The sequence below is a fragment of the Macaca fascicularis genome, chromosome 8 (genome assembly GCF_037993035.2).
Source record: "Macaca fascicularis isolate 582-1 chromosome 8, T2T-MFA8v1.1".
Classification (NCBI taxonomy): domain Eukaryota; kingdom Metazoa; phylum Chordata; class Mammalia; order Primates; family Cercopithecidae; genus Macaca; species Macaca fascicularis.
The window spans coordinates 141,570,847-141,597,832 of NC_088382.1; the positions used below are offsets into that span (position 1 = coordinate 141,570,847).

Here is a 26,986-nt window from a genome sequence, read left to right on the forward strand (position 1 = left end):
TTTGTGTTGTTTTTTTTTTTCAAATGATGGTTCTAGAAGCTTTTCCAATGAAATCTCTCAGAATAATATTTTCCAAAAGCCGGGATTACTCTGTATTTTATTGCTCTAGTCTTTGCGTAACTCTGCTGAGTAATATTTTTTTCCAATAAATATGATAAAATATAGTAAAGTTAAATCTAAATGTAAGTCTGTAACTTGACTACTAATAAGTAGGATAATGTCTAAAATTAAAACTTTTTACCTTAAAAATTGTAATAGTGGGAAAAAATCAGATACAGTGTATAAACCAGTTAGTTGCCTCAGGAAAAAAAGGTGCTGTTTTATTTTTTTCTACAGTTTCCCAGAATTGTTTGGAGAAGTGTACAAGAGTTTTGTCTGTGTTATGCCTATTATAGAGCAAAGTTATTGCAATGTAAGGAGAAGACCATCTTTTAAAACAGAATTGGAGCTTTAATTCCATTTATTGCTTTGTTGTCCTCTTTTTCCATAAGGTTTATGTGCCTAGGAATTAAAATCAAGTAGTGAAATTGAGAATGAAAGGAGAGAAGGTTTACGATTATATGTGGAAAGAATCGTGTAATAAAATACTCCTCTAATGGATTAAAATCCTTTTAAAAGGAACACTTTTCTGAAGATAAGATTATTTTGTTCCTTTTCTTTTGACTCCATATCTAATTAGTCACCAAACTCTTTTCATGTTTTCCCACTTTTCTTTCAAAGCTCTGGGATACTAGAATATGCATTTTGTTTTTCCCATGTGCCATCCTGCCTAGTGTTGCTTGTGTTGTTCCATTTGATTACAGTTGTCCTTCACTGTCTCTAGTTTATTCCTTTTAGTTCAGTCTTACTCGTTCTTCAGGGGAGTCCTCAGTATCCAGTTCAAGTTCCATGTCCTGGGTAAAACTTCTTTTCACTTTAGCCAGAAGTTGTTTTCTCTCCTTTGAACCTCTGTGGTGCTTATGGCCGTGCAGTCTATTTGACATGGGAGAGCCTTTGTCCTAAAATGGCCAAATTTTGTTTCAAAACTTAAGTTTTAAACCTTTTTCTTTTAAAGTATGTAGTCACCTTTTTAAGTCCTTGTAGTTGTCATTTGTAGCATAGTGTGCTAAAATAACACCTATATTACAGGCTTTATATATAATATGTGTGTGTGTATATATGTATAAATACAGAATTATATATAATACGTGTGTGTGTGTGTGTGTGTGTGTGTGTGTGTGTGTGTGTGTGTGTTGCTCTTGTCTTTGGGTAGCTCTGCTGAGTAATATTTAATTTTTTTCCGGTAAGATAATATGCAGTACACATACATATTTAGCTTTACTGCGTGTGACATATATGTGTATATACACACATGCACACATTATATGTAAATTGTTTTGGTACCTGGAAAGGATATGTGTGAGTGGAACTGTAATATTGCTAAGTATTTTTGATTGTGTGAAGTAAATGTCTTGTTCTCACATCAACTGAATGAGTAACTTGACTTTTAATTTTAACCTTGCGGGGAATATATGTGAGGCAGACTCTTTTAAAGGGTTTTGGACACCACAGAGCTAGAGTTCTTGAAGTGGTTAATTTTAGAAATCTTCTAATAGAAAGTCTGTCTCTTTTCACCTTGATTACTGGTGGCCTCTGCTAGACCTAAAAATAAAACCTGAATTGTTCAAAGTGATTCCTTTGACATTGTCATCTGTTTGTCGGAAAAAATCATATCATTCTGGCACTTAGTGTTTTATGGTGGGCAGTGTACTTTATTGATTTTTATAGCATATAGGAGCAGATGTTAAACTCACTTTATATTTTGTTGTCCTTATTTATTTAGGAAAAAGCATTTTTATAAATGTCTGCTTTATGCCTGACATGCATAACAATGAGTAAGATATATGGGCTTTGCATTTGAGGGATTCATATTCTGGTGGTGAAGACAGACACGTATATGTAAATAAGAGCGGTAGATTGTTACAGGTGCTATGATAGAAATATATAGTGAGGGCATAAAGGACCAAAATCCTGTAATCATAAGCACTGTCATTTAAAAGTATGAAATCTAGTGAGCCATACATATGTCAGTGAATTTCTATTATGTTACATGTTAGAATTAAATGAGGGAATTGCTACATAGAAGGTATAGATACTATTATTGTATGCTTTTATAGATTATGAAACACACTTAATTCAAAGCCATCCAGTCGGTTTCCATAATATTAATACAATCTAAGCATTCTTCATCTCCAGTGACAGTGTTACTAACTTAGCATTTTTGTTTTGGAGGATAGCTTTATCCCAAGTATAGCCAGTGGCATGGTGGCAGTTAGTGGTTGAGACATCAATATTTCCAGTTAAATTATCATTGAATAATATAGTCCCTTGAAAGTGGAAGTTGCTTATTTTTAAAGGGGTCTTTTTTTTTTTTTTTTTTTTTTTTTTTTTTTTTTAATGCTCCAAGTCCCCAAATTTATAGAATTGCATAGGAAAGCAAATGTTGTCACAAACCAGAAGTACTCACTGGTCAACCAACCACTTACTATATTGGTTCCCAGTATTCAGAATTCTCCTAGTACCTTTGAGTGCCTGCCTGCCTAATCCCCACTATCAGTTTCACCTTGAGGTTCTCTATGCAGCTGCTCAAGTCCTTCTATGAATGCCTCTTTGAAGCAGGATGGATTGGAAATTAGCTGTAATACCTCATTATTGAAGGAGGAGGATGTTTCCTCTTCTAGAGGTCAATTGGCATCACTGCTGTTTAAGGACTAAGAGGCATTGCTGAATCTATATGAGAATGATGTTAGGGGAGCAAAGGAGAAGAATTTTCTTGGGGTATCGAGTAGAAAAAACAAACTGCTTGCTTCTTCTCCTATACTGTCACAACACAGAACACTTCTGTGATCAGATGTGTGGGAGATTTTCCCCAAGCACCGAGCCAGCAGTTCTCCAGCTGGGTGTCCTCTAATGTAATTCAGTTCTTAGCAGTATTTACCTGGAGGTGGTGTCACAGCCCACAGGTTGAGGGCTCTGTCTCACAGGACTGCCTCCCCGCTGCCCCCCTCCCCCCCAGTGCGCGCGCGCACACACACACACACACACACACACACACACAGTCTCTCTCACGTACACACACACACTCTCTCTGTCTCTCTCTCTCTCTCAAGATGCCAGTTGGAAGCCCCAGGTTGTTTTTCCTGTGCTTCTGCCAGCCATAAATCAGGATCCCCACACTCCCTTTTGGGCTCAGCTAATTTCCTAGAGTGGCTCACAGAACTTAGAGAAATACTTTACTTACATTTACCAGTTTATTATAAAGGGGATTAGGAAGGAGACAGATGAACAGCCAGATGGAAAAGATACAAAGGTCCAAGTATCGGAGAAGGGGTGAGGAGCTTCCAAATATATTCTCTCCAGATAAGTCACCCTCCAGGAACTTCCATGTGTCCAGCCACCTGGAAGCCCATCCACACCCAGTCCTTTTGGGTTTTTTATAGAGGCATCACTATAAAGGCGCGATTGATTTAAATCATTGGCCACCCATAACCAGCTTAACTGTCAGCCCGTCCCACATCCTTAGAGGTGAGGGGTTATGGCTGAAAGTCCCTACCCTCTGGTTATGCCTTGCTCTTTACCGTGACTAACCCACACTGGAAGCTATCCTTGAGCCCCCAGCCATCAGTCAACTCATTAGTATGCACAATGACGCTTAGCACTTTGGAGAACCTAAGGCTATCAGAAGCTATTTGTTAGGAAATGGGAAGACTAAATATATATTTCACAATATCACAGATGTCTTTAAAGAAATGTTACTTCAGGAGTATGTAAAATTTGCTCATAAAAAAAGGGCATATTAAGTGTGTTTAGGTGGCTTCTACACTCTAGGCACTTTTTATGTATTATTAATTTAATACCCTTAACTGTGAGAAGTAGGTAGTAGGATTTTCCTGTTCACTGACTAAGGCTTAGAGAGCTGTATTGAATAGATTACTCCTGAGCCTATGTGTACACTACTATAATATTCAGCCTGGCACTTTTTTGGTTATAATTTATCCACTGTGTCTGAATTCTATTTTCCCAAAGTTACCCCACTTGAGCCTTCCTATTTCATATTTTTCTAATGTATCATAATCAGAGTTCTGAATGCTACATGCTGTAGGGGGAGAATAGTGGATAACTTTCTCCTTTATATGCTGGAATTAATTTATTTTTACTGATAATAGTATTTATTGAATATTTCCTAGATGACAAATACTGCAAAGGCACTAGACATACAATTGGAGAAAAGAACTGCAATATAGAATTAAATTTAAAGGAATAATTTATATTGCTTAGACGTGCCAGTTGTTGGAGACTTTCTGTGATATGCTCATCCCCCTCTTTTTTTTGCTTTTGGGAAAGAGGAATTTGGGATGAGGTCACAAATATGTTAGTTTTAGGACCTAAGTGAGTTTGTTGGAAGGGATCAGAAGCTAGGATGAGGAGGAACTGAAAGAATGCCTTAAGGAAAGGGGGTATATGTAGGCTTGCTTTCTTATTTAACCTGTATGAAAAACCTACTTTTATGAAGCCAGCAATATAAGTACTTTAATAGTATCTTATTTAAGCTAGTTGGCTTTGCTAGCAGAACTTGATATGGATATTATCAAGTTCTTGATAGCTTTATATTTGATGTCAGTGACAAGTTAGATAAGTTCCAGTACTTTTGTGCCCTCTGCTAATTAATTAGAAGTAAAGTGAACTAGGCACTTCCTCAACAGCAGGTAAGAGGATCTCGAGTCAGAAAGATCGACCAGAAAGTAGTCTGATACAACATGAAGGACTATGTTCAGGTACCTGCAGCTGAACTCGAAAAGCCTTATGAATTTACTTCAACAAGGGAGTCAACTACATTTCTATACTTGAGTAGGTCCAGTGATTTTATTTTACTTGTGATATTTATAAGTAGAGTATTCTTATTTATTTAAAAGTCTATACAGTAATTCCTTTTGTGCTTATTATTGCCAATTATTTAAACCTTATATTGTCTTTGATATAATTTTATAAAAACCTGAAATTGTAAATTAAAAATTTCAATCTATATGCCTTCTTTATAGTGGGTAGTTTTTTATTTTTGGTAAGTGGTCAAAAAGATGTTTTTGTTTTGTGTTGACCTTCCCGAGAAACTCACGGTGATCATTTATTTCCCTATGTGACAATGCATCCCTCATCTGTTAGGCACATACATTTCTGCAATTATTTTCATTGGTCATGATTTATAGAAAGCTAAAATATTTAAAATAATTTAGAAATTTGCTGGTACTTGAGTTTAGTGTGGCAGTTACTCTTTGAAGTCATCAGGTCTGGGTTGGAATTGCAGTTCCTCAGATCCTCCCCAGCTGGGTGTTACTGGACAAAATTGGCCTTTCTAAGCTGGTCTGCTCATTTATCCAATGGAGATGATCATGACCCTCAGAGAGTTGCTAAAGGAGTGAGTGAATAATGGTGTAACATCCTTAGTACAGTGCTGCACATGTCATCTTCAGAAAGTGGTAATTGTCCCTCCTGCTACTGATGTAGTTACGGTTGTGAACCGTATGTAAAATTTGTGATTTTTCAATTATGGGTTTACAACAAAGGTTTTTATGCTATTGGGAATCCTATCTTAAGGGCCCTTGATCATCATCTGCTTACCCTGATTATAATACTCTTCTTACTGCATTACTAATAATAGTTACCATTTTATTGAGTGTTTGCTTAATAAGAGCTTTATATACAATTTTATTTAATTCTCATTATTATGAAGAAGTCATTATTACATCTGTTTTTACTGATGGGGAAACTTGAGTGTAGTAAGACAACCCACCCAGCCCAGCTGGACAGAGGGAGACTGATTCGCTTCAGATCTATCTGTTCCAAACCCATGTTCTTTAACCCGTGGCTGTCCACTGGACACTTCACCATTTGCTTATCTGTCTCTCCTGATAAACCTAAGCTTCCCAAAAGTGGGAACTGGACATTGTTTGCATTCCAAGGTTACATTTATATTTCAAGCTTTTTTAAACTAAAAGCAGTGTATAGTGTATAACATCAGAAATGTGAAATTTAATAGCTTATTAAGAATCTTTCTTATTGAAAATAACAACATTTCCCATTCTGATAGAAAACTTGAAGCATTAGGACTTGTTTTTTAGACGTATGGCCAGTCTCTGCCATGCTAACAATTTGAATTTACTATATTTGGCTTTGCATTAGTGTTCACTAAGTACTCACTTAATCTTCTTTTCAGGTTATAAGCTTCTTTCATCATTGCAATACAGGACCTGGCTCAGTGCTTGTGTGCTTAATACATATTTGGTTTTAATTTATTTCAGTGTCAGTATTAATGTTGATCTGAAGTATTTTTAGATTATTTCAGTTGTTTGGAATTCATCAGTGAGCAAAACAATGATCCCTGCCTTCATCTGAGTTTATGTCCTGGTGAGGGTGCACAGATGAGGACCAGTAACCACAATAGAAAGTTTATTTAATGTGTTAGGTGATAAGTGCTATGGGAAAAAGAAGGTAGAGCAGGGTAAGGGTGGTCAGAGAGGCTTAGATGAAGAATTGAAGAAGGTGACAGAATTATTACAGCTGTTAGTAGATACTTGGGCATGCCCCAGGCAGAGGGAACAGTGAGAGCTAAGATCCAAAGGAGGGGGCCTAGCTAGGTAGAATTAGCAGGGAGACCACTGTGGCTGGCGTAGAGTGGATTGCGACAGGTGGGTGGGAGTATGACGGAGTTGTGGGAAGATGACATCAGAAAGGAGGTAAAGGGGGCATGGACATTGTTTTCACTTTGTCAGATGAATTTGGCAGGACGTGTATGCATGTTAAACAAAAATTCTTAGAAGCTGCATGTCTTTGGAGTAAGGATAAGAAATTTAACTTACTCTTTTCTTAATCCCTGATTACATTTGTATATCTTTATTTGTGGCAGTTTGAATTTTGTATTTTATATAGCCCGTTAATATTCAGAAACTTGAATTTCCAGGTCAGTTTACAATATTAATAATCTCTGTATTTCTTGATTTTTTTTTTTTTTTATACAGGAGTATGCTGTTGCTGTTCCGCTTTGCGTCCTCGCTACAAACGCCTGGTGGACAACATATTCCCTGAAGATCCAAAAGTAATTTGATCTACATCTACTGATCCTTCTCTTTGCTGACCCATTCTGCCCCCCGCTGACCTCCCTAAGGTTTCCCTAATTTCATTTCTCTACTTTTACCCCTACATCTCATCATTTGTACTACTTTTTTTGTACTTTTCCTTTTTTTAACTCTTAAATGACTCATGCTTGCTTGTCTAGTTTTCAGATCCTTTTAGTAGATTAGGCAGAAATCTGGAAAAATGGACAGTTGATGTTCTTTTATAGTTTATGTAGTGTCTAATTTAAGTAACACTGTCTCATTAATTTATGTTCATTAATTTATGAACCAGTACCAGATTAAACTAAGTGCTCATGATACCACTGTGAACAGAGAGAAGGTTTTCTACTCTCATTATGCACATATATAAGTAAATTGGTAATTACAATTTGTTGTGAAAAAATGTTGTACTAGGCTAATGAAGTATGGGCTGCTACTGGAGTAAATAGGAGTGATACCCAATTTGGGTTGAGAAGAAAGCCTGGAGGAGATAAAATCTAAGCTAAGATCCAAAGAATAAATACAGATTGACCTCACAGTTTTTAGAAGAGAACTGAGAGGTAAAGAAAGATGGTTTCAGGCAGAGTTTTTCTTTTTGCTTAAATACTATTTAATTTTTTAATAACAATTATTTTATTTGTGAAGATTACTGGTTTCAAAGCAACTGGTTGGGGTGATTTTGTTTCACATTGCCTCAACCTTTCTAAGACTTCTGTAGTCTCATGTTAAATGAATATGAACAAAAAAAAGTTACCTGGCTTTTGACTTCCAAAATTTGCTTTATTTTAAAATGTAACAACCTGTATAAAACTTTTGGTTATCTTAATATTAACTTAATGTTGATGTATCTTATTTTTAACCAAATCTGTTTAAACCTTCAGTTATGTAGAGGAGGTTAATCAATTAAATATTATTGGCTACCAGATATCCTGGATAATTTGTGACATATTAAAAATCCTAAGATACAGTACCTGCCTTTAAGGACCTTTCCATGCAGTAACTGACATAAAGCAGAAACATACTAAATATGAAATTACAATGCATAAATCGTCAGTAAAATGCTGAGTAAATCAGGTGGAAAGTTTTTGCCTCTAAAGCAAGTCGGTATCACTGTGAGTTGGGAACCTCCAGGAAGCATTCACAGAGGAAATGAGATTTACTGAGCTTTGAAGGATGTATACCATCTGGAGAGGTAGACAAGATTAGTCTCTTTATTGCAAGTGAGGGGAAAGAGAAAAGACATGGGAAAGCAAGACATATATTTGAAGCCTAGAGCAAGTTATCCATCAGACTTAGCAAAGGTTTATATAACCTAATTTTAGAGTGTAAGGGTGGTAATCGTGTTGACCATGATTTCTCATTTGAAATTTCAAATGTTATCAGTTAGTACGCTGAATATCCAAATAATTATTTTCCTGAGAAGTCTAGGACATATGGTTACTGAAGGTAAGGTGGAGGCCAGATTTTAGAGGATTGTGAATGACAAGCAAGGCCTCTCTTTAGTCACTTTAACTCGTAGGCAGTGAGGGAGCTTTGTACACTTGATCATTGAAATGACCACAGGTAAATTAGAGAAAGAATCCTTGTTTTTGGCAAGGATTTGTATAAGATTTATTTAAATAGCAGTCTTTAAAGTTAGATTTTTTAAAAGGAAAAGATCTGCATGAACCTTGAATACGTATGGCAAACATTACTCAATTTGCCATATTTCTTATTTTTAATTTATTAAAACAAACATCTTGTGATATGTCCATAATGGGTCAGACAGTAGGTACCCAAACGCAGAAGCAAACATGTCATAGTCCCTGCCTTGAAAGAGAAATCTAGTAAGGGGGACAGATAAACAATTTCTCAAAATTAGTAGCCAGATGATCCTGGGCAAGTCCCTTGATTTCTCATCATGTAATGGAAGTAATAAATAGTAGCAGTCTCATAATGTTCTCATGAAGACTAAATGAGTTAATGCAACTCTTTGCTCACTGTTGCTTTCCTAATGTCTATCATAGTGCCTGGCACATTGTTGGCATTCATTTGTTTAATGAATGAAAAGATCTGATAAAATATAATAGTGGAGATAAGTACTGTGAGCTAAAAGAACATATAGTTGGAACATCTCACCCAAACTTGAAGCGGGGGTTGTTGGGAGGGCGCAGCACATTTTTGGAGGAAGCTAAGACCTAAAGGATGAGTAGGAATTATCCATGTGAACTGGAGAAGGGTTCCTGGGCAAAGAGATGAGTTGAGTGAAAGAAATCTTGCACAAAAGATATGATTTGTAAACTGTGTGATTCTATTTATGTCCGATGCATGCTGATTCATAGTGATAGCAGAGCAATGGTTGCCGGAAGAGGGAGAAGTGGCCTGCAGAGGACATGGGGAATCTTTTGTAAATGATGAAAATGTTCTGTACATATTGAACATCCCTAATCCAAAAATCTGAAATCTGAAATGCTCCGAAATCCAAAACTTTTTGAGCACTGACATGATACTCAAAGGAAATGCTCACTGGAGCATTTTGGATTTTGAATTTTTGAATTAGGGTTATCTAAGTGGTTAAGTATCTGCAAATATTTCAAAATCTGAAAAAATAGCCAAAGTTGAAAGCACCTCTGATCCCAAGCATTTTGGATGAGGTATCCCCGTATCTTATTTTTAGCAGTGTCTTCACAGATATATACAACTGTCACATTTCTGATTATATACTGTAAGTCAATGCAGTTATTTATATATGGATTATCACTCAATGAAATTAGTAAGGGATTAAAAATATAGGAGAGACACAATTGTATTTAAATGATGATGTGGAGGAACTGATACAGAGGGAGAGGTCGAAGAACTAGGAATAAGAGAGGCTAACTGATAGAGCCAGATCATGGAACTGTGTGTGGAAGACAGCTAGAGCAGAGGCAAACCAATTCCTCATAGACAGGAAAACTAGATTCCTTCACTTTGCCTAGGGCAGGGTTTCTCAACTTAGGCTTCAGTTGACATTTTGGTCTAGATAATTACTTTTGGGGGCTATTTTGTGCATTGTGAGATATTTGGAAACATCCCTGGCCTCTACCTACTAGATCCCAGTACCCACCTTCACCTATCTATGACAACCCATAATGCCTTTAGACATTGCCCTGGAGGGGCTCAGTTACCCCTGGTTAAGATCTACTGGCCTAGCAGGCATTGAGAAAGCAGGGATGTTTTGCCAGTAAATACTAATCTGATGGTTTCCACCTTCTCCGAGAAAGAGAAGAGCTCATTTGCTGTCTGAGAGAGGAGAGAGGCACAAAGTAGCAAGTTTGAGGAAAACGGAGTAGGTGCAGAATATGAGGTGGTGACTCAACTAGGAAAACAGCAAAATAGCCAAAGAACATAGAGGGACCAGTTGAAGGTGAAAACACACATCTACATGATTTTTGTTGTAGATTCTAACATAGTTTTCCCTTTTTCTCTTCTCACCTATTCCAATATTCCTAAGCAACACTTACTTGGGTTATATATGGCCAAGAAACTTAGGTGGTAATTGGAGAGAATGTATGCACCTGTTGCACATCATCTTTTAAAAGGCAGCAACAAATGACCATTTTAGAATCCCATATCAGGGACCTGTTGTTGCTTTTTAAATATGTTGAACAAGTATAGATTATACAGCTCTGAATACCTTCTCGTTTATTAATTACAACAAAAACTTATAATGATATCACTGACTTCTGAATCATTAAAAAAGCCATATGTTGACTATCATGTAAGTAAATGAGTAAAACAAGCTTAATAAACATTTCACATTTTTAAACTGAAACAAATTTTGTTTGAAATCTTTTTACATCTATATCCCATTCCCTATATACTACAGATAATTGAGCTATGTCTCTATAAAGGAAGATGTTAAGAGTCTGATTTACTGTTTGTGCTTTGTGTAAATGGGGCATTTTAAAAAATGTTTTGAAAGTTCTATGTATCCATCATGGTGAATATTAGCGCTAAGGAGGTTATGTACAGAAGGGTTATTCATAAATATCATTTAATCCCCAATCCAAAAAGGGAAAATGTAAAGCAGGCAACACTTAAAAATATGATAAGCATGAAAATATAATCTATCTTGTTGTTATTATTATTTTTAGGATGGCCTTGTGAAAGCTGATATGGAGAAATTGACATTTTATGCAGTATCTGCTCCAGAGAAACTGGATCGAATTGGTTCTTACCTGGCAGAAAGGTTGAGCAGGGATGTTGTCAGACATCGTTCTGGGTAAGGAAACTAATGGCTGCTAAAATAGTATCTTTGGAAAATTCTTTCTAGACTTTTAAATCATTCTATAGATTATTTTGCCATTTAGTGCAACAAAGATAATATATAGAGGATAAAACATGTAGTATTATACAAAGAAATGTATAATACTCTGATAGATGCTGTGGCTTTTATTACTTTCCTGGTGGTCAGGTTTTGTGAGTAGACTATGTTAGTTTACTGAGTTACCTTTAGCTTGTGACTATTGATTTTTGAGACTTTTCTAATGGGAAATAGTAGAAATTGACTCACTTAGTCTATCAGTGCAATACTGTAATTTTAAAATCAATCTCTAAATTGAAAACAAACAGAAAGATCCTGTTAACCAGATGATTTTTTTTTTTCCACACAGCTTCAGTTTTACCTCTCAGAGGAGTAATAAGAAAGAACCGTGTTAGGCTTAGATATCAAGGCCCAGGAAATTCAAGCATGCTGATTTGGCACTGTGCTAGCTACACTCCTACTGATAAATAGAAGTCTACCGTCCTACTATAGTCTCTGTGCTCGCACAAGAATAACTTTGCAATTTGGATTATAAATACTTTCTCATTCTGTCATTTTATGATCCAAGTTTTCAGGAGTATTCTGTTCTCCAAGTGATATATTAGCTTTCTGTACCTTTGCATTGTTACCACTTAGAATATTTTAGTAAGTCATGGCACACATAGCTTTATGGTTGATTGTTGAAGGAAAAGTGTCTAAAGACTGAATTTTAATTATTGTTTAGATTTACCCTTTAAAAATTGATACATGATATTTTACATATTTATGGAGTACATGTGAGTATTTGTCACATGTACAGAATGTGTAAAGATCAAGTCAGGGTATTTGGGCTATCCATCACCTCAATTTATCATTTCTGTGTGTTGGGAACATTTCAAGTCCTTTTCTAGCTACTCTGAGATATACAGTACACTGTTGCTAACTTTAGTCACCCTACTGTGCTACCGAATATTAGAACTACTACTTTTATCTGATTTTGTAAGTTTGTATTCATTAATCAAACTCTCTTCATCCCTCCACACCCCGGCCCCCCCAGCCCCACTTACATGCTCTTCCTAGCCTCTGGTGTCCGTCTGAATTTTAAGTACAAGATGTAAAATCTGATGAATTGTAAAGTAATATTTATGAGATTTTAAAAATAATGTTCTGTTGCTGGTAGTGTTTTATCTACTCACATTTAGACATCTAAGTAGATTATATTGGAAATTGTCACATTACCATAATATTATTATTTTGGGTCAGATACAAGTAAATATGGTTAAAAGTCTGGAAAATAGAAAATGTCCATATTTACAAAGAAAAATATACACAAAGTTAATGTTAAAGAAGCTCAGATAATTAAGGAGAAAATGGAGGAATACAGTGTATATTTTCTGTATACTTTGATAGAAGGATTATTTTATAACCAAGATATTAGTGCTGTGTGAGAATTAAGATTTTACTTAGGAGTTACTAAATTTGCATTTCTTTCTTCAGTGTATTTCAATAGAATTATTTCAGTTCTTCCAATGGAAAGCACTTAGGAGAATTAAGAGAGGTAGAAATGCTTTGACGTTCTTTTTCTCCTACATGTAGGTATGTTTTGATAGCTATGGAGGCACTGGACCAACTTCTCATGGCTTGCCATTCTCAAAGCATTAAGCCATTTGTAGAAAGCTTTCTTCATATGGTGGCAAAGCTGCTGGAATCGGGGGAACCAAAGCTTCAAGTTCTTGGAACGAATTCTGTGAGTAAAACTATTCTGTTGCTAAATTTATGCTTAATTAGCATATCTAGAATTAATTGCTTCTTAGAATGACTTTACCTGGTAAAGACGAATTCCCTGAATAGGGCATTTGAACAGTCAACACAAATTAAGATAATTAGAATACTTTGCCTCTCACTCTTTCTGCTGTTTCTTGTGAAATCTGTGGTATTAACTAATCATAATAGAATATCTGCCTGTAAATGAATGCATACCTGTCATTTTTATTTTCTCTTGGTCTTTTATTGCAACACTAACTTTGTGTCCTACATTCCTTTTGAGTTTCATGCCTTTTCATTAATTAAGGTTGTTTACATTTTTATGGCTAGTATGAATAATGCTGCTATGAAGATTTGTGTACCGTTTTTTGTGTGGATGTGTGTTTTTCATTCTCTTGGATATATACTTAGTAGTGTAATTGCTGGGTCATGTAGTAACTGTATTTAACTGTTTTCCAAAGTGGTTGCATTATTTTATATTCCCACCACCAATGTGAGTGTTGTTTCTCCACATCCTCATCAGTACTTGTTATTGTCTATCTTTTTTTATTTTAACCATCCTAGAGGGTCTGAAGTGGTATCTCATTGTGGTTTTGATTTTCATTTCCCTAATGACTAATGGTAAAACTTTGCATGTGCTCATTGACTCTTGGGTATATTTTCTTTGGAGAAATGTCTATTCAAATCCTTTCCCTCCTTTTTTCAATCGTCTTTTTATTGTTGAGTTGTAAAAGTTCTTTATATATTCTTGGTAAGAGTTATTTATCAGATACATAATTTGCAGATATCTTCTCCAATTCTATGGTTTTCTCTTTTCACTTTCTTCATGGTATGCTTTGAGTCACTAAAGTTTTGATTTTGATGAAGTCCAATTGCTTTTTTTTTTCCTTTTGTTGTTGGTGTGCATGGGTGTGTATGTGTGTTGGGGGGGTGGTGGACAGGTATGCTTTCAGTTTCATATCTAAGAAACTATTGCCTAATCCAAAATCACAAAGGTTTACTCCTGTAGTTTCTTCTAAAGAGTTTTACAGTTTAGGTTTGTATTTAATAATCCATTTTGAGTTAGCTTTTGTATGTGCTATGAATTCAGCATTCAGCTTTATCCACATTTTGCATGTGGATATTTAACTATGCCATTACTATCCGTTGAAAAGGCTATTCCTTTGAATGGTCTTGAATGGTCTTTGAATGGTCTTAAAAATAAATTTACCATAGAAGTTAAGGTTTGTATGTTTATTCTTTTTTAGACTGCTTCTGAACTATTTCTGCTCGCCACATTCATTTTCTTACATCTTGAACCATTGTCCCTTAAAATAAGTTTGGGGAAAGCATACCTACTTTAAAAAGAAAATACAGTGGTAATATTTATTCTCTTGTCTTTAGTTTCATTGTATCACCTTCAGTCTTTCAGTTCCAACTTCTTCTCTGAGAAGCTTTAAGGCGTTCAACCTACATGAATACTGTATGTTTCCATTCAGAGTTTTAATTAAAAAAATAACAGAATCATATATTACCTGCTATTGTTTATGGATAATTATTTTCTGGTATAGGACAGGAAGAGGAAGTATACGAGGTGCTGACAGTACGGATTCCAGAGTCTGACCACCCCAGTTTGAACTACGCCTGTACCGCTTTCTAACTGTATACCTTGAGCAAGTTATTTACTCTCTCTTTACCTCAGTTTTTCATCTGTGAAATGAGGATAATGAGAATACCAATCTCACAGGATTGTTGTGTGACATGAGTTGATATATATGAAGCTCTTGGAAGAGTGCATAGCACTGTTAGTTATTACTGGTAGCAAGAGCATTAAATGAGCCCTAATTCAAAACTCTTAATATGATTTTTTTCACTTACTTCAGCAGGAATATATTGGGTATTTCCAAATGCATTTAGATGATGTGACAAGCTTAGTTTCAGGCAAGGTAGCTACTTAGGCTTCTCCTGTTTTGTTTACATTAGGTGAGGAACGTTTTGGGGAAGTGGCTTACTAGCTAGGGGGAGAATTTTAGTATACATATCCAGAAGTGTCTTTACTTTCACCCAGCAATGCCATTAGATTGTTTTAATGAGTCGTTTGGGCAAAAGACCAATTTCCCCAGTTACTTACCTTAATTTGAGTGAATTTTATTAAATGAAATGCCATATTATCTTGACCAACATTAATTACCTAGTATTTACTGCTGGTCTGATTTTCTTAGTGGTACTGAGTGCCTTATGTTGTCGAGCCCGACCAGTACTAATTTAAAATTTTTTAATGGTCTTCCTACAGTTTAATTTGTTGACATTTTCCTCTTCATGCTAATGCCAACTCAATATGACAGTAATAGATGCAATGTATTTCGGTTCTCCTTTGTTTCAAAAACTGTGCTAGATACTTTTTGTTTTTACCTCTTTTTTTATTGTAAACTGTTTCAAATATAGAAAAGTGTGGAGCATAATATAGTATAGCTGTATACCTACTGATTCAAGAAAGAAAAATGTTAAATAATATCAATAAATAACATATAATTTTGTTATAAATAATAATATTGGTAATACATGTTAATGGCATGCAACATTGGTTCATGTTTTTAAAGAAATAATATAGTATATGCTAGATATTTTACCTATATTAATTATATCATGATTCTCGAAAACCCTTCAAACTTAGAAATACTATTTTCATTTTATAGATGAGGGATTACAGCTAAATAACTTGTCCAAAGACACAGTGAAGTAATGCTGTATATAATAGGGGGATTCAATCTTAGGCCTTTCTTACTTCAAAGCTTGTGTTCTTTGTGCAATGATAAATACATTGTCATTATTATGGATTAAGATTTAGGGAAAGCATAGATTACGTTTCTTCTTTTTTCTTCCTCTTGTTTTCTAAAAGTTTATTATTAAAAAGTTTCTTTTGGATTGGGTGCAGTGGTTCATGCCTTTAATCTGGGTGCTTTGAGAGGCCAAGGCAGGAGGATCATTTGAGGCCAGGAGTTCAAGAGCAGCCTGGGCAACACAGCGAAACCCCCATTGTTACAAAAATAAAATTAAATCAAAAAATTAGACAGGTTTGGTGGTGCATGCCTGTAGTCCTGACGCCTTGGGAGGCTGAGGTGGGAGGATTACTTGAGCCTAGGAATTCGAGGCTCACCACTGCACTGCAGCCTGGGCAACAGAGCAAGACCCTATCTCAAGAAAAAAAGTTTCTTCTGTATTAATGTCATATTTGATATTTTGTTTGTTTCTTATTTTTATATTGCTTGTTAATATGATGGTGTATGAAATTAAATGTATTTGGTCCACACTTTCAAGAAGGTAATATATATTGTTTATATTATTTGTGTTTTTTAGTTTGTCAAATTTGCAAATATTGAAGAAGACACACCTTCCTATCACAGACGTTATGACTTTTTTGTGTCTCGATTCAGTGCCATGTGTCATTCCTGTCATAGTGATCCAGAAATACGAACAGAGTATGTATTATTTTACTTTATGATCTATAGTAAGTAATTTAGAGATGAATATTATGTTTATATGTTACATAATGATTACCAGAGGAAACAAGAATATGGCTGAAATATGGCTTTCCATTGCTGTTAGAAGCTATAATTACTGACTGAAGTAGCAAAATGAGAATGGCTTTCCAGCTCACTAAAATGCAGTCTTTACTGTTGCCTAGAATGTCTCCTCATGCTCTGCTTACTCTGTCAGATCCTGTCCTTCTATCATTTCTTCCTGCTTGCGCTCTAATCCTGCCACGTGGATCTCCTTGCCATTTCTTGAACACTTTAGTCACACTTCTCCTCAAGCCCTTTGGACACATTGGTCTTGGTGCAAAAAACAATTCTCTAGTGCCCACATGGCTTGTTACCTCACTTTGTTCAGATTTCTGCTCAAATGACACCTTATCACAAGAACCCTCCCCAGCCACCGTCTATTAATGTCACCCTTCTTATTCCATCCCTAGTTATCTTTATCTTTTTATCATGTATCTCTTTGTTTCTTGCTCCTCTATGGAATATAAATTCCAGGAGGGTGAGGACTTTGGTTTGAGGACTGCAGTATTGCCAGTACTTTGAATAGGGCCTGGTACATAGTAGGCTCTCAGTTTGTACTTTTTGAGTGAATAAGTAGATCAATGGAATGAATGTATATTACTGAATCACTATCCATCTGAGGTTGTCATGACAACTATCTTGGACATTTTTAAACATTTCTTCTAGATGTATCCTACTAAAAATCTGGAGTCAAATATTTTATAAACTCAATCTGTAGGTGGATAGAATGAGAAATACAGAAATGAGAAACTTTAAAGTTAAGAATTAAAGTCAAAATGACTTTGGGAAACATAGAAAGTAATTTGAGCATTACTATCTTACATCTAAAAACCAAGAAATCTGCCAGGATTTAAAGTTACTGTGGGCAGTTGATAATCAAGATATAGAATGCTTTATAATTTTTACTTTTATTTTAAAATAAATAAAGGAATGTACAGAAATATAACTAGCTTTTAGTTAAAGCATACAAGCTACAGTGCTGGTTTACATGAAACAAAAATAAGTATAAATGTTATTTTAACTTGGAGAAAGAAAGTTTAAAGGTGATTAAATAGTTATTTTCAGGTATAAAATTTATTTTTGTCTGTGATGCTGCTGGTATAATTTTTGCTCAGTAGAGTATAGGCCATTTAGAGTCCTGCTATTATTCCTTTATTACGAAGTGTACAGCCTTCTCAGAGGTGAAAAATACTATAATTACCTTATAAGAATTAGTTTCTGTTTGTCTCCATCACCAGGAAAATTCTTTTTTCTCTCTCTCAAGGATATTTTTTAAATGTTTATGAGACTGTTCTCTCTCTTGAGAGGCTGATAATAAGTTTTTAATGGAGCAAAAAGATACAAAGATTAGCTAAAGAAAATGGCAATTTTTTCAAGATTTTAACATTTTTGCTTTCTTTCAAAATATAGAAAATATCTGGAATGTGGTATGTTTTTTCTAAATATTTATCATTCCCTAGTGAAATATCTTGTCTTTTGAATATATTTTTACCTGTTTTTCATTACTGCTTCCAAGAAAAACTTTGAAATTTTCTATAAACCAATGAAAGGACTTACAGTACATTTTGCTAATTCTATGTCTTTCCAATATTATATCATATTTGAAGTTCCATAATACCCACATTTTATTTGAATTCCTGTAAAACAAATGAGTAAACTAAAATGCTATTTAATATAAAATACTTAGTTTGATTATTTTGCTTTACCTTAAATAAAAGCCCTTTTGATTTTCTTTAAGTATATTTATATTCTGAATTCTAACTTAGATAAATCATTAGTCCCTTTATTTTTTTTACCAAGCTCTTATCAAGTAGAACTCCAGGGGACATGGACAGTAGGAGATGGAGCTGGTAAATATTAGGATTTTCTTATTTTCCTTGAAGAACTGGTTCCCACTTGTAGCATCACAATCTTAATCTCTAACTCTGATTTTCTAAAGAAACTTCAGCTGTGGTAGAAATTACCACCACCACCACCATCATTGTCATCATCCTCATCATGGTTAGCAGCAAACGGGAACAGCTAACACTGAGTGCTTACTGTGTGCCAATTATTGTTTAACCACTTTATATGAATTAACTCATTTAAATTACTCAACATTTCTATGCTGTAGATGTGACAGTTGTTCTATTTTACTGATGGGGAAACTGTAGAATTCCTTTTGGGGGATCATGGCTAGAATGTGCTGATTAGTCTAGATGTTAGATCTGGATAGGATGAAGCCGTGTAGCTATAGTAGCTATTGGTAGTTACCACCGACACCACCCTTTAACCTTGAACAAGGGCACCACTATCTGCTGCTGCACCATTTAGGCTGCTGTCTCACAAGGCATGATACAAGTTTCATCTTGTTTGTTCATGTGCTCCATGCCACCTTGTGCTTGGCCTTCTCATCACCCAAGGTGTAGCAGCAGGTACGTAAAGCAGGCACCTTTTGTAGCAGTGTTAGCCTTGCCCACTGTAATAGCTGCACGAGAATCTCTCTCATAGATCTTCTTTATGTTTTAAAAAGTAGCATGTATAGACACAGCTTTGAAATAGGCAAAATGTGCCTTTGTGTCTTCTAATTCATTTTTCTCACCTGTTCAGTATCATATTACTGCCACCTCCCGTTCTCCATCTGCTACTCTTGAATGCCTGCATTATTTTGCCATGGGGATGTAAAGCAATGTCACCTCCCTCCCCATATCTTCTATTCTTTAAACCTATTTACTGTTTTTGGAAGACAATGCTAGGTAAACTGAATGAACATCTAATTGGTGAGTATTTTAGACAGCAGAAAGAAAGGAAGTAAATAGCCATCATATTTGACCAGAAGGAAAATGTTTTGAGACTAATTGGGCCACCAAGTTAGCTCTGCTTGAGACTTTGTTCTGTTGCAGTTTTTAGAAACTGTTTACAAGTCACTTTTCTTCTCATTCTTGAACCTGTAGATTTTTATTTTCTTTTGCTTTTTTGAAGAAGTATAAGGAAGAGCTTGAGGAGGTTTGGTGATGTGATCTGGGATGGGAGGATAAGGCAGCATTCTCTCACTACTATATTGATACATTTTAAGTCACATCCGATTATTATATGATAATGTATATGTGTTTATAGACACATTTGTATATATATGGCTGAGGTTATCTGTGCTCCATTTCGATAGTTCTTATTTGTAATACCTTTTAAAAGAACCAGCCTAGTCTTCTGTCTAGGTGGACTAAGGGAGTTGAAGGGCTGTTAGGGAGGAACAGTGAGAAGTGTGAAGAAGCATGAAGGGTGTTCAGAACAGGGAAATCCTGTTTTCACTCAGCTCTTAAGACTTCTAGGTAAGAAATGGAGTATCATTATCATTTTAAGAAAATCTATGTTGTTGATTTTTTTAAATAGAAAAATAGATATTTCTGTATTTTAGAGTCCTTTTAACTTTTTAAATGCTGATTTTAAGAACATGATATTTAAAGTAAGCCTTTTTGGGGCATATCTCTGTGTCTTGAGATTTACTTTCTTAGACTTGTGTGTTATTTTAAGATATTTTATTGATAAGATAACAGTATTTACTTGATATCCATTCTCTTAGGCAAACAGACTTATTCAAATAATTTTTTTATGGCTCATTTTCTTCCTTTTTTTTTTTTTTTTTTTTTTAATAGGATACGAATTGCTGGAATTAGAGGTATTCAAGGTGTGGTTCGCAAAACAGTTAACGATGAACTTCGGGCCACCATTTGGGAACCTCAGCATATGGATAAGATTGTTCCATCCCTTCTGTTTAACATGCAAAAGATAGAAGAAGTTGACAGGTATTTAAAAAGATACTAATGTTGAGACTGTGTTACTTTTATGTATATGTATGTGTGTTTGCTAGGATAAGAATGTTTTGTCTTTAGTACTGTGTAAGTAGTCTCATAAAGTTAAATGAGTTTAAAAATATGTACCTTTCTGAAAAAATTTTTAGTCTGTGGTGATCACATTAGGCTTATAGTAGACTACAGAATATTACTCATACACTTAAGCCTTTCTTTTAGAATAAGTTTACAGTTTATTTGCCACTAGTTATTGAATATTCAAATTGCCGTTTTAATGAATACTACTTAAAGTTACAAATGTGAGAAACAGAAATTATAACTTTACTTTTGTTAATCTAAAAGATCCAGCATACTTTTGCACAGGGAGTTAGAACTAACGAAAATAATAATGATAATGATAATAATAGCTACCTACACTGTATTTTATTTTTTCAACAAAATAGTTAGACACTGTTCATATTTGATTTGTCCTAAGATATTTTGAAATTGAATATTGTTTTGGGATTTATGCTCTTTTTTTCTTTTTCCTCTACAACATTCACTTGCAGTTAGAATTCTGTACTTTATTCCACTTTTTCAAATACTAGAAGCATGCTTGTCCCCCACATTTTTGTTACCACACACAGAGATAATGAGTTAATAAATGAATAGTAAAATATTATAAATCCCAGCACTTTGGGAGGCCGAGGCGGGCGGATCACAAGGTCAGGAGATCGAGACCACGGTGAAACCCCGTCTCTACTAAAAATACAAAAAATTAGCCGGGCGCAGTTGTGGGCGCCTGTAGTCCCAGCTACTCGGGAGGCTGAGGCAGGAGAATGGCATGAACCCGGGAGGCGGAGCTTGCAGTGAGCCGAGATCGCGCCACTGCACTCCAGCCTGGGCGACAGAGCGAGACTCCATCTCAAAAAAAAAAAAATATATATATATATATATATATATATATTTCTAACATTTAATGTAAATAATATATTATAAATATTTCAGAAGCAGTATTCTCCAGTGGCTTATTATCCTGACTTTCCTGGTTCTTGCAGTTTGAGGAGAAAAATTTGAATCAAATTTAAAAGTGATCCAATCTGTAGTTCTAAATTTACATTTTATTTATGATTTTAGTGATTATATGTGTAGTAGCAACATAAAAGTAGTCTAGAAATGATAGGTAGTTGATAACTGTATGGTAACACTTAAACATTGATGTTAATTTACAGTAATTACAGAAAGGATTCATGCTTAATTCCTTAGATGTGACTGCCTCCAGCTTTGGGAACCTTTCCTAAAGTGTGAAAGTTGATGTACTTTAGCACTATCTGTATTTTCCTATTCTTGGCACTGTAGCTGAGGTGAAAGTTTCCTTATCTCAAATATTTACTATTTAAAGGTTCACTAGCTAGTTGGGAACCCATTTTCCATAATTATGGCTCTTGAGGTCCAGAATTAGCATAAGTAAAATACAAGAAACAGCTCATTGGTTGTCAATTCTTAAGAAATTATGTTTTTTCGTGATATAATCCCAGTGCCACATATACATTTTTAGAATTATTATTCATAAATTCATTAGCCTAAAATAATGTTTCAGGATGTGAATAGAATATTGTCTGCTGAAGACAGCTATGTATACAGATATTCTAATTAGCTTTTAAATTTTATTTTTTATTTACAGGCTATGTCATAGGTTTTCACTTTATTTTTGCCCATTTACAGTTAAATGAAGGATACCTAAAGACGGTCTCTGGGCCCTGTGTTCTTACTAAGATTTTGCTATAAATATAGAAAAGTTGAATGAAAGTGAATAGCAAGCTGCTGAGTATAAGAGACATTCTGTTAGAAATAATTTGCACAGCCAAGTTTATTTCTTCAATTTGAAAGAGTGTACGATTCATTTTGGTGGTGTTAAATTCATGAAATTAGAATTAAGCTTTATATTTGCTGGAGGATAAAAAGAAAATGCCATTTTAACATTTCTAAAAAGTAAAGTGTATTGTTTATTAGAACTAATGTTAAAATTCTTGTGTTTTTCTTTATCTCCCTTTTTTTTTTAGTCGCATAGGCCCTCCTTCTTCTCCTTCTGCAACTGACAAAGAAGAGAATCCTGCTGTGCTGGCTGAAAACTGTTTCAGAGAACTGCTGGGTCGAGCAACTTTTGGGAATATGAATAATGCTGTTAGACCAGTTTTTGCGTAAGTAGTTTTTCCTGGTTATTTGTGACTTTGCTGTGTTAATTCTGTGTTAACTTATTTATAGAGGACAACTACTTTTTTACTTGCATGAGTGAGTTATTAATGGAACCAGTGTAACATTGTAGAAGTAGTACAGGACTGAGTCATGCATGATATGTTTGAACAGTGGTTCAATTACTTAATTAGCTTTTTCCCTTTAAGTATGAAGTGTAATAATATGTTTAATATCATGGGCATTGTTTAACTTGAGTATCTACTTACAGACCTTGAAATGCATATGTGCAGTGAAATATTTAAACAAACAGTGTCTAAGTATGATGTATCTTCTTCTACTAACTTTCATGGTCAGTTTTTCCTGGTCACTAGCTTCTATTTATTGGCTGTCTTTTTGCCATGGCTGGGCTACCTTAGATCACATTCACATCCCTGAGTAAATTCATCTTTTACATAGTGATTAATCAGAGCAAGAATATTAAATATCTCGTTGGTACTTTCATGCTCTCCTCCCAGCAAAATACGTTAATGAGCTTTGAGTTTCTCCACATAGACATGATCTCTCAAGCCTTGTCAAGCCGTTGTGTTTCTAACTCAGTCACCAGATGATAGATCTACTATAAAATATTCTATGTAATTTCTAGATGTTTTTGCTAGTCTTTCTTTTGTTAAAATTCACCTTGTCCTTTTCTCCTTCTGACTGTAATAGTGGCTTTATAGAATATATACGGTATTCCTAATGTAACATCCAGAGTTCTTTAGGACAGATGGATGTTCGTAGCCTAGTGTTCAAAGTTGAACCTTAGTTACAAGAATCTATAAATCATAAAATTATATTAAAAATTAGAGAATCATTAGATTTTCAAAGGGATCTATGTTTCCTCCCACCTCCAAAATATTGAGATCCACTGTTTAAATGTTCTGTAAACTTACGGAAATGCTGCTAAAAATTAATCAGAATTATGCCAAATATACCAAGGGCAAATTTATTTTTTTAATATCCAGCTAGACATGCTGACTTAACATCAGAATTCCATTTTTTTATCTTAATACTCTTAGAACTAATCTATAAGACCTTAGAAATCTACAGAGCCAGCTTGGAAGAAAGAATTTACCAAATAAGCTGTACTTGAGTTGAATAACATGAACTGAGTTATGTTCTTTTCTACATAGAACTTAAAATTTCTGATCATGTATTAGTTGATTAAATTAATCTTAAGTAAACATGTGATTACACATTAGCCGTTTAGTTAATTAAATATTAAATGCCCTCTGCAAGCGAGGTGCCAGATATTTTGGGAATATATGCATGAATAACAAATTTGATGGGTGATTGACGTGTATAATATTTATAAAATAATATATGAATTATGAGGAAAGGACAAAAAGTGCTCTAGTAGTTCAAAACAAATAAATCATGTCTAATTTGAGAATTTAGGGCCAGTGTCTTTTTTTTTTTTTTTTTTTTTTTTTTTTTGAGACAGAGTTCACTCTTGTTTCCCAGGCTAGAGTGCAATGGCATGATCTCAGCTCACCACAACCTCCGCCTCCTGGGTTCCAGCGATTCTCCTGCCTCAGCCTCCCGAGTAGCTGGGATTATAGGCGCACAACAGCATGCCTGGCTAATTTTGTATTTTTAGTAGAGATGGGGTTTCACCATGTTGTTGAGGCTGGTCTCAAACTCCCAACCTCAGGTGATCCGCCTGCCTTTGCCTCCCATGTGCTGGGATTACAGGCATGAGCCACAGCACCCTGCCAGGGCCAGTATCTTTTAATGTAAATGAAGGTAGTTATCAAAAACTGCTCTGGAAATTGTATTTTATTTGTAAAGAATCCTTTTGTTTGACATTGAAGTAGATTTTTAATTTCAATTATTATTTGATTGAGTAAAGAAAATAAAGGATTTAAAAGAAATTTTGAATATCATATTTTTAATCAATAGTAAGTACAAGACAGTGATAATGTTGGCTGGAGTGTTGGATGTAGTTTAGGGGTTTACAGTGACATAAGAGGGAAAATGTTTAGGCTGTACTGTAGAGATCTTAAAATTTTATATTTAAGTTTATAGATAATCAGTGGAGACCTTAGCTCAAAGTATAAAGTGGCTGAAATGTCCCTTTGAGAAAGTTAATCAGATAGGGCTATATAGGATAAATTTGAGCCAGGACCAGTGTGTTAGCAGGTTACTGTAATAAAATTCTTGACAAGTAAATTTGCGAATTCTAAGTAATTGGTAACGTGCTTGAAGTGGTAAATAAAGTTTGTTTTTCTGCCTCTTAGCAGATAAATATTGTATTGGACAATATTTAACTTGACTATTGGGTAAGAGTCCGTAAGATCATGATAATACAGGTCATATTAGCGTTAAAGATTTATTTTATATCTTCTGAGAGTGAAGATGGAAGAATTTGACTCAATTATAAGACGGAAACTACCCAGTTTATCAGATTCAGGTTAACTGTGCATTTGTTTTCTGCATTTTGTTCTATAAATTTTCTGAATGTGTTTGTATCACTGCTTCTGTCCACTTTATTTTAATTAGTGGGTTTCATTTCTGCCTTCTACTCTTCATTCAGGCTTCTTCAGAACAGGTAGCCATGTTCAAATGCTTCTTCGAATGTCTAGAGCCTAGAGCATAGTATAACACATAGTAGACCTTAATAACCATGATGATTCAAGAGGGATTTCATGTCTTTTGTTTTGTGCCATTTCCATTTTTAATGACCCAAAAAGTAATTATTATTTTCAAGGAAATGAAAGTTAGAAGAAGCAGCACAGATGTTAATATAGGTCATATCAGGATGTGCTGTTTATTAGTTGTATGAACTTGAAAAACTCATTCAACCTCTCTGAGCTCCAATTTTTTCACCTTTGAAAAGATTTGAATGCATGCATTAAGTGGTTTATTTATATATTAAAATAGAAGCTACCACTTATCAAGTGCTGCCGCACCCTGTGACTATGCTAACCTCATGTACTTTATCTTACTTAATCTTTTTACCCTATGAAATGGATGTTGTTGTTATCCCCATTTTCCAGGTCAGAGAACTGATCCTTAGAGAAGTCAAGTAACTCGCTCATGGACAAGGACATATAGGTAGAAAATGAAGTCAGAATTCAAATTCTGATCATTTTATTCCTGAACCCATGGTCTAGATTAACCATTAAGATTAATAATATATGCCTAGCATAAAGTATATTTTCAACAAATGATAGCTATAATAAAGCTGGTTTTGATGCGGAGGACAATTTTTAAAATTTAATTTTGATATAGTAGGTAAGAAGTAGATCTGGCAATCTGTGAATATAATCTAAGGCTGTTCCCCTGGTGTTTTCCAGCCTTATATTTTTCCTTCATTCACCCTCTTTCATTCAGATTTACTTGTTAGTTAAAATTACCCTTTGAGAGAAGTAAATTAATAAATCACAACATCAAAAAAACCAGTGAATCAATAAATATTTGTTGATTAAATGTTCATGAAACTATTTCTGGTCCACAGCATTGCTTTAGAAATAGCTTTAATTGCAACATATATTTCATGAAGTTCATTAATTAAGAATTAAATTGAAATCTTGCTTTTCTTTTCAGTAGTATTCTCACTATTAAGCTTTTCCTATTGTTGAGGTTTCTAGAGGAAGAAAGTATAATAAAATAGAGAATTTTAAAGTAATTTTTGTTATTTGCAGGCATTTAGATCATCACAAACTGTGGGATCCCAATGAATTTGCAGTTCACTGCTTTAAAATTATAATGTATTCCATTCAGGTAAGGTTTGATTAACTATTTACTATATATAAGTAATTTTGGTTCTGTATAGATAAGCACATTATCAAACAGATGTGGAAAGCTGTAGGATATAAATCATTCCTCTTAATTTAGCTCTTTTTTTCTCATACATTTTCATTTGCTACTTATTTTCTTATTTGCTAAGATGAAAAGATGGATCTAATAAGGATAACTAAGTCATTCTGTCATGGTTCCTCTCAGAGCCAAGGCCAACACAGACAAGCTTCTTGACAGTCTCCTGCTATCCCCTGATTCATTGAGGGTGCTGTCTTTTAGGGGTTCTGAATTGTCACAGGGATATCTGATCTCATAGCCTACCTTTCCTGGATGGCCCCTAAGCTTTGTATCTAGTCTCCTATGTATACAACCATTTAAATGAGTAGCTTTGGGCACTGGAGAGCTGTAGATGTGCCTGGGACTGCTGCTGGCCTCAGTGTGCACTCACCTTTCCAGATGCTTACCTTCTTGTGGAGTTTAGACTAAGGGACTTTCCTTTCTTGTCGCTTTATCTGGATATCA

At 34.8% G+C, this 26,986-nt stretch overlaps 1 protein-coding gene across 11 annotated transcripts in view; it reads left to right on the plus strand.

Moving 5' to 3' along the window:
* EFR3A (EFR3 homolog A) overlaps positions 1–26,986 on the plus strand; it is a 102,543-nt gene that overhangs the window by 25,520 nt on the left and 50,037 nt on the right. For 6 of the 11 annotated variants that reach the window (XM_073999462.1, XM_073999467.1, XM_045398711.3 and 3 more), the window contains exons 2-8: positions 7,053–7,198; positions 11,264–11,391; positions 13,009–13,159; positions 16,513–16,634; positions 20,351–20,500; positions 22,549–22,686; positions 26,368–26,446. In XM_073999462.1, coding sequence (XP_073855563.1) covers positions 11,285–11,391; positions 13,009–13,159; positions 16,513–16,634; positions 20,351–20,500; positions 22,549–22,686; positions 26,368–26,446 — 747 coding nt within the window. In that variant the 5' untranslated portion in view covers positions 7,053–7,198; positions 11,264–11,284. The remainder of the gene's footprint in view (positions 1–7,052; positions 7,199–11,263; positions 11,392–13,008; positions 13,160–16,512; positions 16,635–20,350; positions 20,501–22,548; positions 22,687–26,367; positions 26,447–26,986) is intronic. The other 5 variants (XM_073999465.1, XM_045398710.3, XM_005564087.5 and 2 more) reach the window with 1 other exon arrangement.